Consider the following 14,540-nt stretch of genomic DNA (forward strand, 5'->3'; position numbering starts at 1 on the left):
TTTTATAGCGTCACCCTGTAAAAATATAGTAATGTTCTAAATTAAATTAATTGAACCATACTAACAGAATGTTACTGTAAAATGCACATTTTTGTCTTTCACTCTTGTTTCTAACTTCCCATAAATGAGCCTCTGAGGCAGGGAGTTTAATGCAGTTAATCCTGTTCTTAAGGTTAACCTGTTAGATCAGATTAACCTGTTCTGTTTGGCTTTGACTGGCTTCTTTCCAGTTGCTGTAATTGGTTGTTACATGCAGGCAACAGCTGACTAAATATTTAAAAAGGGTATAAGACTTTAGTATAAGATTAGTGCACAAACTAGCAACAATAATTTTAAAGTCTAACAACATCACTTAGTTGCTGATAATTTACTTGGCTTTGAGACTGAGATAAAATACTGAAATATTTGACCTGTTACCACTTTTTCTTTTGCCTCCCTGTAGATGCACAAGAATGCTCCTCTTCATTTGAAAAATTGATCCACAGAAAATGCATTACCTGCCTTTAACTTAGTTGGAAACTGCAGCATGGTGACCTAATTTATAAGTCCACCGTCAAAAGCTGCAAATATTATCGAACATGACTATGTTGAAAAGGTCTAAATGTTTATGCAAGGCTGGTTTCTAACCAGCATATCTGGCATAAAAACAGCTGCAAATTAGTCAAATGGTTTCAGTAAGGACATGAAAACAAAATAAATGACTGAATTTGTTTTGGTTTTTTTGATTAGTTTCCCATTTTTCCACGTTGATAATTCTGCCTGGCACCCATTAGGTGGACCGGAAACAGAAACAGTGTTTGCAATAGTGATAGTGTGACACATGTACTTAACAAGAAATTACTTAACAACAGATCTGTGTTGTCTGTGAAATAAATAAATGCAAATGTGAAAAACTGTGCTTACACTAGAACAATGAACAGCTAGTGGTGGTAAGATGAGACGGTCTTGTGTCACCCCCTCCCCTTACTACCACTATTACTGTAGCTCTGACCACATCCGCCATCATCATTGCACTTTTCCATGACACCATCTTCACAGCTAATCTTATCAATATGTCTTTGAATTGACCAAAGACAATGTTGTAACATGCAGGCAAAGAGGTAATATGGCAATAATGCTATATAACAGACGTAACAGTGAGGGTTAAAGTTTTGTAAACAAGGAAAAGGCTCTCAGATAGATAAATCACTTTGTTTTTACTTAAGCAAGCTGAGCACAGAAGAACTGTTGATAATGACATACAAGGTTTTCTAACTTTCAGTGAGAAATTAGTGAAGCAAAAGTAAAATCATATCAAGTATCATCCCGGTTAAGTTTGCAGCTTTCAAGTGTACCATCACCGCCCCGCAGAAACCTTGTAACTCCAGTTGCCGTGGTAACTGCAGCTCACATTGGACCCATATGTCAAAAAAAAAAAAAAGAAAAAAGTTTCATAGACCTGAGACTAACCGAACCACTGAAAACCTTTTAAAACCATAAATTCGAACATGTTCTATTATTTACTGAAAGTTTATCTCATTGGAGGATTTTGCAGAACAATTACATTATGCATGTACTGGTGTGCACTGTGAATGGTGATTCAAAAGTTTCACAACACCAAATCAAAACAAGTACCTGCAGAACGAGTGACTGGCATTTACATGGAAAAGCTACATTACCACGTACTCTGGAGAATGCGTCTGTTGTTCTGTCTTGGTAGAAATATTGAAATATAAAAAGCAATACAACCTTCGCAGGGAAACCAAACACAGAAACTAAATGTGCTTCTTACCTTAACATTGACTCTCCATATAAGGCATGAGTTTGTTTTGTTATAAACATTTTTTTGGTCTTTGAACTCAGTTATCTAAAAAGCAATGTGCACTTGTCCACAACCTGGGTTAGATGGAGCGTTATTTACAGCGCTATATCCGCAGACCTTTTTGTTACCACATCTGAAGGTTCCATTATGAATTATTTCAGCTCAAAAGTGAAAGAATAATAACTCAACATTTACGATATTTTGCCATTCAAATTGCCAATGTGTTACCTTCTTTTGGTACAGACAAGCCACCAAGGACAGAACATCACTAACAGGCTTCTCACTCAGATGTTAAGCATAGATACAAGTTTTCAAATGCCAGATAAAATGGAAGGTAGGGTTTAAAAAGAAATATTCAAAGACAGTGACAGGGTTCAATATTATCAAATTTTAAACTGTTAAGCATAACATAACAACTCATTCACCACATATATATAATTATCCCATTTTCCCTTCCCTCAAGATTGTTCTATAGCCAAAGAAAATAGGGTTGGAAAAGGGAAATCCTCTTCCGCTAATTTTTGAAGACCTCTGAAGAGTTCCTCTTATAAGAAAACCGCGTTTGTCTTTGCAAGGCAGGTGTCTTATGTATGATCTTCTTTTTATTGTTCCAAATCACAAAAACTTGTCAGTGAAAGAAACCTTTTTAGCCTTGTCCAGTTACGCAGTTTGCAGGGCAGTAATAGCAAAAGTGAACCTCCGGGTGGGTTCAGTACAGCCTCCTAAACAGAGTCAAAGTATCCCTCGTTCTCCGAAAAGTCAAGGACATGATGCTGTTTGTCAAAGGTAAAACACCAGAAAACCAACTGAGAGTGACCATAAAAAGGCCAAGCATTCAACCTTCTTCAGAGTACGTTAATCCAGATGATTCGGGTCCAAAGGCCATCTCAGCAGAGTCGTCCCTGAAGTAGCAATTCCTCTTTCTACGAACAGCATCATTCCTGAACCTGGCGATTGTGCTAAACTAGCTAGCTACAGAGCTGGGCCAGCTCAGGTTCAGGTGAAGCATTGGGAAGCTTGGAATTGAAGATCTGCAGAGAGTCCTTGATTCGTGCCACCTCTCCGGCTGACAGCTTGAGGCGGTGGCGCAGGAGACAAGAAAACAGATCTAATGGCTGTGGTGCTGGTGGAGATAGCCGATTAATCCGGTCTCTCATCTCCAGTAACATCAGAAAGGCGGCATCCTGCGTACCCTGTGTGTAGGGGTAGTCCAACTGGAGAATCAGATCCTTGATGCCCTCAGGGTCAAAGTGCATGCTGTATCCGAACACCTTCAGCGTGTTGATCTTCATGTAGCCCAGGTTGGAGGTCTGATCATCCAAGTCCAATGGCTCATAGAAGAGAGTTTCATTCACTGTTGGATCATCCGTGACTATGCGGCTTCTCAGGTAGATGTGCACTGTTTCAAAAAAGGATTTCCACTTGCTGCCCAGAGACAGAGTCCAGTTGTAACACTGTGCAGTGGTGACGCTGTCCAGTCGAGTTCTCTCCCAGTTAGAGAATTCAGGCTGGTTCACTGGCATGAACCAGCTCTCTGAGTGACTTCCCCCAAAAGGATTCACATAGACAGCAGGCACGGGTTCCAGTGTTGAATTTTTAGTTGAGCATATCTGAAAAGAAATGCCCATTAGCATGTGGATGAGGTTGGACTTGTTTTTGTTACTCTTGAGTGTTAGTAGCATCCTCTTCCTCCAGGCAGGATTGAACCAACTTCCCAGGCGGACATCATTGCTGATATAGATGGCATGGACCTCTATCCTGCTGTCCAGTCGCTGAAGCAGGTACTTTACCTGAAGAGGGATTAACAAACCGTGAGGCTGCAGTCAATGCAATAAGCAGATAGATAATTAATGCACTGGTTCTCAAACTGAGCTATTACCAAATTTTAAATTTCAACTACCACCTTTGCCAGAATTTATAAATCTCATCAAGAGCCACAATGGATGTTTTACAACTTTAGTTTACAAATGCTGAAAACCGTTGTAAAATGTCTGTGAAGGTTCTCAGTCATCCAGGTCATCGTAGTCTAAGGAGCTTGGAAAGAAAAGCGTCTGGACTTCTTTAAGTTTTCTTGAAGACGTTTCACCTCTCATCCGAGAAAGTCTGCCATCTATAATCCAGTTTTGAGATCCCTTCCTAGACGCCTTAACGCCCACTCACATCCTTTTCACACCATGGCTTGTGTGATTAGGCAGAGGATCAATAGGGGGTCCATGACCCTCTTGGGGACACTCCCATAGGGCTTAAAATTTGGGACTCTCCACCAATTGCTTTTAGAACTGAAGAAGCTTCTCAAATGAAACTTAAAGAAGTCCAGACGCTTTTCTTTCCAAGCTCCTTAGACCCCTTGTAAAACTTTTAATGATTTTTAAAGACATTTTAATAAAAAGCAAAAATTAGACATTCTGATTAGGCATTGGCATTATAAAATGTGATTATTTAACTATAATAAATACATAATAAATAAATTTGCTTAATATAAGTTATTTTTATTATAGTCAAAAGCAATAAAAGGGAACTATTGTAAAGAAAAAATGTAAAGGCATACCATTTACTAGAGATCACCTATTTGCTTCCACATCTTTGCTAGCCATTGCTATTGAGGTTCAGCAAATTAAGAGGATCATTTTCATATTTATCAAGTTTTTTGTCAAAGCCAAAGGAAGACACTCAAGTAGGTCTAAAGAGCCACAATTTGAAGGCTTGTGAACTAGGATTAGAGTTAAGGCAGAGGTTCAACAGTGACAACTTAGACCTCTTGAGGGCTAGAAAATAACTGCTGTGGTGATTTATTAAAAAAGCATAGTATGAGTTTTTGCTCCTGGGCTTGCTGAATGAAGGGACTCTTTGCACTGTAGGTACTTCAGAGTCAGCTTTCTATTTTGAAACCCCCTCTCAATCCCTGTTTAATACTGTATTCCTTTTTGAACAAAAAAACTGTACATGACTAATATTTGTACTGTTATGTAAATCTTGTATGTTCAGTATAAAGATTCAACACAAAAACAATTTAACAATTGATGGCATGTGAGCCCTTTGAGGCACTGTTTGTTTAATTTGTCCCAAAGAGCTTTGAGAACCAGTGGAATACATAATTAAGGAGCTTTGAGAACCTCGGCATCAGGCATGTCCAAGTCAAAGTTCAGGTAATGATCTAGCGATGCAGCAATGCTAGGTCGACAGGAACCAAGATGGAGGATGTTGCCGTGATGACAGGCTCCACAACGGGTGGCGTTGTCAGAGGCGCAGAGGGTGCAGGAGGTGGTGGAAGTCCCTACAACACAGGGGATGACTCCTTGGCAGTTTGGCTGCTCCACGGGGCAGCTACAGCTCATCACCTCCTCAGAGAAGGAGCCCAGCATTCCATGCTCATTGCAGTAGAGCAGAGACTGAGCCCTGGTCAGCCAAAACCCAACAGGCCTGCAGTGGGCAAAGAGAAGATACACTAATGCAGTTATCTATACATCACAGCAACATCTTTGGTAAATACTGAAGTAATGTTGTGGTCATTGTGTCCTATAATAACACCTTTCACACAGACTGGGGTAGATCTGTGGAATGAAACCAACAACAACAGTTAAAAACAGTTACCCCCCCCCCCCCCTCCCTCCCAGAAAGACTTAAAATACATAAGACAATCATGTAAATTTTTGGGACTCAACCTTTCAGTGTTGACTCACTTAAAGGTCATTCCTTCCTAAACCATTGTGGCTCTTCTGCTTGACTACCTCTGATTTGCTGAACAATTTTATAATTTTTTGGGCTATACATATAATGATTCCTTTTAAAATTTTCATTTCACATGCAAAACAATTTTCAAGCTATATTTTTTTGTAAAATGATATGTCGACCAATTCCAAGCATGTATTTTTTGCACTTTCAAATCCAAGGCAAAGTCCAAACATGGAGATGCATGCATCTCAAAAATGATTAAAGATAAAAGCCTGACACTTTCTCCGGCCTTTCTTACATAAAAATGAATTACAATCTGTCCCCAGTGTATTGGATATATTGGATAAGAATATTAAAACACAACAAAAATAATAATCATAAAGCCACCGTGCAAAGTCCCAAATTTGACCACACACTAATAAAAAAAATTGGGGTTGGAGTTTTGGGTTAGGGTCTTGTAAAGGATTAGCAACAGCGCTGTGTGAGCTCAGCAACTTGCCCTTGCAAAAAATCAGTATTTGTTATATTAAATTATAAATTTGCAGAGAGACTGCAAGTCACAATAACTGTCACGGCTGGCGGAGTGAGCCGTGTGGTGTGGAGGAAAGGGGGGACCCAAAATGCAGCAGTGACTGATGATACGAGTGATGTTTATTTACAAAGTGACAATGGCAGAAACAGGCAGTGAGGCATGACAAAACAACTGAAGAAACCTAAACTGGGAGAACTAAATGACAAACCTGAGACCATACAAAAGGGGTGCGGGGCAGAGAGACGCAGAGACAGGAACACCATAGAACGCAGATGAATGCAGAGATACGCAGAAATACACGGATGAGTGCAGACGACCCGACGAGGAGCACAGGCAGACACCAACTATAAATACACACATCAGGTAATGAGGAAATGGCACACAGGAGGGGACACAGCTGGAACTTAATGGGCATAACGAGACAGACCTACAAAGTAAAACAGGAAATCTAGAACCCGAACCGGACACAAGGGGGGAGGACACAGAATAACTAGAACAGAGGGAAATAGTCACAAAACACAAAACGCTGGGTCAACGACCCAGGACCATGACAATAAGTTTAGTTGCACTATAGTTCAGATCCACAGTTTCCTCTAGTGTCGACCTGACCCACTCTAGAAAGCCAACCTGAGTCCTAAGCATTTAGGGCAGTTTACTAGAGGTTTCCACATTTAACACTGAAATTACTGGCTAATTCAGGTGATGTTTTCCCCATCTTGAATTTAGTGTGTTGTTTGTGTTCATTGTCATCTATTAATGTGTGTATTTTTTCCATGTAGTGAGTATTAGAGAATTTTAGTTAATAATGTGAGTGCTAACATTTTAGTTAGTTACATTTTAGTTCAGTGCTTCAGCTGTTTATTTGTTCAATAAACACAGCTGTTTATTTTGGTCACTAACCTTTACAGACTATTTTCTCCTCGAGTCTATTTTAAAACTCTTCTAATAGGCCATTAGAAGGCACTTTATTACAGTTTACCGAGCTTTGCTACTCAGAAGCTATTTTTAAACAAAAAACAGAGCTATATTGTAACAGTTATTTGGAAACATTATCTACAATGAGTTTAGCTTTCAGTGCTCAGGATCAATAATAAATCTAATTTTTAAAACATGCTCAAAAGTTTTTCTTACCTTGAACCAAAATAAAGTTTAAAAACATCTTGCCCTGCAAGTTTTACTTTACAATACTGTTGTTGTTAAATTCTACCATGGGTAACAGACATATACAGAGATTTTTTTCTTAGAAGCTAAATAGTGTGTAATGTATCTTCAAACATTCAAATTCTCAAAGCCTTCTGTAATGTCCTTGTATGTGGTCTTCTTATTTACTGTTACTTTATAACAGTAGTTAAAAAATAAAATAAATGGAAAAAAAAACACGAAAGAATTGAAGGCGAGCGGGTAAGAGACAGACCTACAAGATAAAGTCCGTAAACTGGAGAAAACTGAGAAAAGATGTGTACACCTGGAACAGAAGCTGGAAACCACAATCAAACAGATAGAAGCACCTAGCATCAGTCATCCAAATGTAACTGTCATTGAGTATCAGGGTGTTCTCCAAGTTAAAGAGGTAAAGTGAAAAAAGCAAAGTATTGATTTAACCCTGGACAATTCTGGCAAATTAGCAAGAATAGAACAGTGTCCCAATGTATAGTAATAATAATAATAATAATAATAATAATAATAATAATAATAATAATAATAATAATAATAATAAAATCAAGCAAATACAGGTGAAATCTACTGTAGAACTAAATCTATTGACTCGATGTCAAGAGAAGTAAAAAACCAATGGACAGTGTTGGTTAATAGTACATCAGTGGCAATATCTTTGTTTTGTTGTAGCTCTAAATAGTCATGCCCTTTGCTCACACTTTTTGGATTTCAACAAGTGAAAAATGAATCCATAGTTTGCTCCATCTTCTTAATACATAAGATTATACTATAATGACTTGACACCTTTTTGTAGAAGGGTGGGTGTTCGGTGTGCCTACAGTACAGATGGAAATGAAAGCATACATAAATTACCATCCACTTTGGTGCAGTAACAGTAGCAACAAGTTTAGACTGAAAATTAGCTCTGCTGAGATTCTATCCCCAGGCTAAGCTTGGGAAATAACACAAAAAATTGCCCAAATGCTTCAGCAATTCCTCCCCCTCAGGCCTGTGTAAATAGACAAAAATAAATGATGATAAAACAAATGGATTTGTGCAGAAGAAAACAGGAAGCTTTTTCAGCTGTAGCAGCAACCATTAACTTGTTGCCGGCGCAAATGGGGTTACGACTGAGTGACAGGGTATGATAGAGAGAGCAAGGAGCGCGAGAGTGAGACAAAGGTAACTGAGGGAGAAAAATAAAGACAAGACTCTACACAGAATGGGCAAAGGGAAGATGGAGTGATTGGTGGAGGGAAAGGACTGTCAGGGAAATTAAAGTCCTCTGTAAACAAGTGCCAAGCTGTCAGTCTGTGAGAGGACTTGATTACAGCATGCCACAGAACCATGTACCTCAGCCTACAAAGGCCCCCACAACCTGTAACTAGACCCCTCTTCTCTTCTCCTCTCTTCTCTTGATCCAGTCAGCACTTATCTCTTCTCCCTCCTACAATGGAAGTGATATGCTAACAGTGAAGGGCTAATAGCAAAAATGGGTCCGCAGTATTATATGGATGATGCCATTAAAACCCACATTACCTACATCTTTTTTTACTCACAACACTGATGAATCCTACGGTTCTTTTAAGCATATTTCAGTGCAGCCCTTCGCATGTTTTGGTATCTGTCACTTCCACAGCTGGTCCGTGACATTAATATCGCCCCAAAAACGCTTCTGTCATATTTTGTGAGATTTTTTTCTACTTGTAGTGTGTTTTATTTAACTTCTGTTGTGTTTTTTTCCCATCTCCACTGTGTTTTGTGTGCTTTTTCAGCATTGTTCTGGTGTTTTCTTTTTTTTTTTACTTTTATTTAACTTTTCCCCCCAACAAATACAAGACTGGTTCACGTCCAAAATAACAATTCTGCACAGCACTAGAATATTACAACATTATGTCCATAATAATTGTCCATTAGGGTCCAGTTTACAAGTTACTCCCAGTGCTTCCAGTGGTTTCTTCCATTTGTCCACAAAACCTCGGGAGCTCCCATCAATGTAATGTCCCAAACTGATCAGAGTCATAACATCAATGATGAGCGACTTCCGTAGAGAAATGGAGGGAGGCTCAGCTGCCAGCCATCTCAACATAATGCTTTTCCTGGCCAACATTAACAGTGACTGAATTACATGCTCATGTTGTACCAGTGAAACAGGGATATATCCCAATAAGCTAATGGGTGTTCTGTCACCTGCTGACCAATGGCTGTATTAATATTGGCGCAGACCTCTTTCCAAAATGATTGAATAATAGCACTTTCCCACAAGCAGTGGAATCTAGTGCCCACTCTGACCTTACACTTGAGACAATTTGGAGATGTTCCCATATTATACTTACTATAAATATACGGAGAAATATATACGTTGTGCAGGATTTTGTACTGCAGTTCTTTAAATCGGTTACAAACAGAGATTTTAGATGGAAGGAGCAGGATTTTGTCCCATGCCTGTATATCTATTTCACATTTAAGCAACGTCCCCCAAGATTTTCTCAACCATGCCAGTTTATCCACAATTAGGGCATAAATCTCTGAATGAAACTTCGATACAAAATGTTTATGCTCCCTATTATCTAGAAATAATTTCTCCAACCGAAAAGAGGCTGTTGCGATTTGTAATGATTTAGCATTTTTTCACACATAATTTCTCAATTGCAAATACTTATAAAACTCAGTCTTTGACATAGAATACTGGGACTTCAAGGATTCAAATGATTTAAACTCACCATGTTTAAAGAGGTCATAAAACCTCTTTACACCTACTTTATGTTTTGCGGGAGAAGATCTGGATTATTTATAAACGTTGACAAAATATTAAACAGAAGACTACTGTTAAAAAGTTTTCTCAGTCCACATAGCATTATATATTAGTGGGTTATACTTTATTACGTGAGGTAAATCATTTAGACGTTTCCCTAAAAAGTTAACAGGTGAGGATGGTTTACATGATACTTCCTCAATATTTAGCCATGGCAGATCAGAATATTCATGTATCCAGGCAGAAAGAAACCTCGCTTGCATTGAGAGAACATAATTTTCTATGTTTGGCACTCCCCATCCGCCCAGATCTTTCGGTAGCTGTAGTGTCTCCAATTTAATTTTGGGTTTTCTTCCTGCCCAAATGAAATCCACCATAGCCTTGTTAATTGCTTTAATATCTTCTGATTTCAAAATTACAAACAACATGCCTGTATAATATAGGGGTGGGGGAAAAAATCGATACTTTGTAGTATCGTGATATTTTGTTTGCTAATAATGTATCGATACAGGGACAGCAGAAATCGATATTTTGTTACAAAAAACGTTTTTGTGGACTGGAACATGCTCTGACTTCAGAGCATGTTGATCCTTTTTCTGAGCAAGAATCCTGACATTCCTTCACTGTCCAAATGTGTTTAACTTCTTTTTTTGACAGCAATAAACATGACAGTTTACTTATTTTAATTTAAGACATGTTTTATTTTAATTAAGTTTAAAACTTTTTTATTTAATGTAAAATTATATTTTGTTTTAATTTACTTTCAAATTCTTCAGTTGCTGAAGGGGCTGCATAGTTTTCATAAATTGCATAGTTTAGAATAGCTATAATTGTACCAGATGGTTGCATTCAGTTAAGTTGGACTAGACTGTAATACAAACCGTTCAGTTTGTCAACAATAAAACTGACTGAAATGAGAGAAGGACTGAGTGCGAGACTTTGATATTAGATAAAATGAATATTGATAAAGTTTACCTTTATGTACAGAATCTGAATATCGCAAAATATTTTAAAAAATTGCAATAATATCGTATCGTGCGTTAAGTATTGTGATAATATCGTATCGTGGGATGTATGGTGATTCCCACCTCTACTATAATATAGTATTTTCGGTAGGATTACCATCTTAATTAGATTTATTCTTCCCAAAAATGATATTGGAAGTCACCTCCATCTTGTCAGCATCTCTTGAAGATCTTGAACCATTCCATTAATATTTTCTCTATATAAGTGACCAACATTTGGTGTAACTTTAAGTCCCAAATATACAAAACCTGATGGTGCCTAATGAAAAGGTTTAACATATAAAGGTTCAGTGTCCTTTCCACTACACAGAGTCATTATAACAGATTTATCAAAATTTACCTTGTATCCAGATATAAGACCAAAGTCCTTGATACACCTAGTAAGAACAGGTAGAGAGTTAGCAGGGTCAGTCAGTGTCAGAAGAATATCGTCAGCATAGAGCAGGATTTTATGTTGTCTATTCCCAATTTTAACTCCAGCAACACTTGGATTTTGTCTAATGGCCATGGCCAAGGGCTCAATGGCCAAAGCAAATAATAGTGGTGACAATGGGCTACCTTGTGCTGTACCTCTGCTCAATGTCATTGGGGAAGATAACAAGCCGTTAGTTAACACTGATGCTGTTGGTGATTTGTATATAATTTTGATCCACCCCAGACAGTTTTTTCCAAACCCAAATCTTCTCATTATTTCAATCAGATATTCCCATTCAATTCTATCAAATGCCTTTTCGGCATCCATAGAAACAACAACCCCAGAGATCTGATAAAAATTTAAAAAATGAATAATATTAAATAGACGTCGAGTATTATTGTAAGAATTCCTCCCCTTAATAAAGCCTGTCTGGTCAGCATGCACAATAGAGCATTTCTTATTTCTTATTATCAACACCAAGAAGGCTAATAGGCCTGAAAGATGAGCATAACTCCGGGTTTTTATCTTTTTTAGCTATCAATGTTATATTAGCCTGGTACATAGATTCAGGGAGTTTCGATTCTTCAAATGCTTTATTAAAAACCCTTAATAATAAACTATTTAACTTCACTTTCACTATCTTAAAAAATTCTTATATATTCCCTGACTGGAGTGCAGATATAGCTTTATCCACCTCCATCAATCTAATGGGTGACTCCAGCAGGCTAACCTGATCTTCAGAGAGCTGAGGGAATACTAAGTCGTTTAGAAAAAAGCCTGAGTTAAGCCTTGTTATATCCATCTCAGACTGATATGTTTGTATAGAATTCTCTAAAGCACTCATTAATCTGACGGTTTCCTACTTGCCTTTCACCATTCACATCCACAATAGCTGTGATAAAAGAACTTGATGGAGTATTCCTTACAAGACGAGCCAAAAAGCGGTTAGGCTTATTAGCTGATTAAAAAAGCCGTCGTCTGGCAAGAAGGACGTCTCTTTCAGCCTTTCGCATTATCAAATTACGCAAAGATGTCCTGGCAATATTAAGCTCACTTAATGTTTCAGCTGATTTTGTTACATAATATTGTTTCTCCAGCTTTTTTATATTATTCTCGATCTCTAACTGCCTTGTTAATCGTTGCTTTCTTTTATGACTTGTGTATGAAATAATCATCCCTCTCATGTAAGCCTTATAGCTATCCCATAAAGTTCTCGTGTCTATCTCCCCTTTATCATTTATTTCTAAAAAATAATGTTGTTTGCTCTGTTATGAAGTGTATAAATTTCTCATCCAAAAGAGACAGTGTGCTCATCTTCCAAGACCTAGAGCGCTCAATATGTCTCATGGGTTGGGACTACAGGAGCATGGTCAGAGAGACCTATATGACCAATATTTACCTGCTTGAACTAACTGACTGATACACTTGGACATAAAAATATAATCTATACGAGATGCTGACAAGTGAGGGTTAGAGTAGAAAGTGTATTCTTTAGATAATGGGTTATAGTGTCGCCAGACATCTATAAGGTCAAGCTCATTTATAATTTGCCAAAGGGTTTTGGGATTTTTTGACAAAGTAGATTGTGGGGGAGATTTATCCATTTTGGGGCATAGAACACAGTTAAAGTCACCCACTAGTATTATATTAGCACAGTCCATGTCCACTAATTGACTAAATAATACTGTGTAAAACTCATCATCCTGTGCATTCGGCGCATATATATTACCTAGGAAAACAGTTTCCCCATGCAACATGCCTTTAACCAATATATACCTTCCATCATTGTCCTTGTGAGTGGCTGTAACAGTGAAGGGAAGATTTTTGTGTATAAGGGTAATAACCCCCCTTTTATTTGTGGAGTAGGATGAGAAAAAAATATGACCAACCCATTCTTTACAGTATTTTCTATGTTCATCATCTGTCAGATGGATTTCTTGCAAAAAAGCAATGTGAATAAAACCTTTCTTCAGAGAATTTAAAATTGACTTTCTTTTCATCACATTGTTGGACCCTTTAACATTCCAAGTACTTATCTTAACTGACATACAGGAAAAGCATATGCTGTTTACATATTTAACCAAATCTACATTTGACCAGTCTTAACCTATTAACCAAAATAGTTGAACATAAAACAAGAACACTGGTTCCCAGCAAAACCTGAACACAAAGCCTGGAAACCTCAACCCTCCCCAACACAAATAACACAAAGTAAAATAAATTACACATCTAGATGTACCCTGCTCTAAAGTACAGCTGTAGGGGGATACAGACGCGTACCATCCCCGCACTGGAGTGTATGTCAAAAATCAAAGTATACTCTATACCTTAGCTCGTTAACAGTACTGTAATGCTGTAAGCCTCGAGTTTGTAACTTACATATGAATGGCACTGTCGTGCACCAACAGTTTATTTAGGTCTTGGCAATTTGCTCACATAGTCCTTGACGTCCTGGATGGTCGCGAGCAGTGTTGGTCAAGTTACTTGAAAAAAAGTAATCAGTAACTAATTACTGATTACTTCCCCAAAAAAGTAATCCCGTTACTTTACTGATTACTTATTTTCAAAAGTAATTAATTACTTAGTAACTTAGTTACTTTTTAAAAACGCGATTTACAACCTGAAGAGGTGATAAAGCGATAGATCTTTCAGCCCAATTCTACTTTTTCTGCATAATCCATCATACAAAATGTAATCAAATGGAAAAGTCTCCTTTTAAAACTTGTTTTATTGGTTTTAATCTTTTAACTTTATGTATCAAGCAAAAAATTTAATTATATGCAACATTCTCTGACTGGAAGAAATTAGTTTAGCATTTAAACCTATTTTATGCACATTCCAGCACATACATTTTTTTTGTGTGTGTGTTTACACTCACTCTTTCAAATAGATTCAAGTAAAACACAGCAGAAAATAAATAAAGTCCTTTGGTCTAGTGGTCCTTTTGCTCTATTTTCACCTGTAAAGCAGGAGTAGAGTAGGCGGAGGTTTACCCTGGTGCAGGTGTGCCGCAGCGGTCAGTGGAAGAATCCGCGAGTTTCTCTGTGAATTTCCCATTATGTCATAGCGCACTTGGTGCTTGCTTGGAAGTTTAGGGGTTTTTGTCGCTGTAAAAAGAAGTTTTCTTCCCACGCACAACGGACGCTAATGTTTTTGTCACTTTTTATGGAATCAAACTCAAAGTA

The 14,540-nt window shown here is 37.8% G+C and overlaps 1 protein-coding gene across 4 annotated transcripts in view; it reads right to left on the reverse strand.

Annotated features, from left to right (window-relative positions):
* Window positions 1-1,177: 1,177 nt before the first annotated feature.
* brinp2 (bone morphogenetic protein/retinoic acid inducible neural-specific 2) overlaps window positions 1,178-14,540 on the reverse strand; it is a 292,899-nt gene continuing 279,536 nt past the window's right edge. For all 4 annotated transcript variants that reach the window (XM_082514232.1, XM_082514233.1, XM_082514234.1 and 1 more), the window contains 2 exons: window positions 4,915-5,221; window positions 1,178-3,591 (listed from right to left, as the gene is read on the reverse strand). In XM_082514232.1, coding sequence (XP_082370358.1) covers window positions 2,770-3,591; window positions 4,915-5,221 — 1,129 coding nt within the window. In that variant the 3' untranslated portion in view covers window positions 1,178-2,769. The remainder of the gene's footprint in view (window positions 3,592-4,914; window positions 5,222-14,540) is intronic.

The sequence above is a fragment of the Aulonocara stuartgranti genome, assembly GCF_965226115.1.
Source record: "Aulonocara stuartgranti genome assembly, chromosome: 18".
Taxonomy (NCBI): domain Eukaryota; kingdom Metazoa; phylum Chordata; class Actinopteri; order Cichliformes; family Cichlidae; genus Aulonocara; species Aulonocara stuartgranti.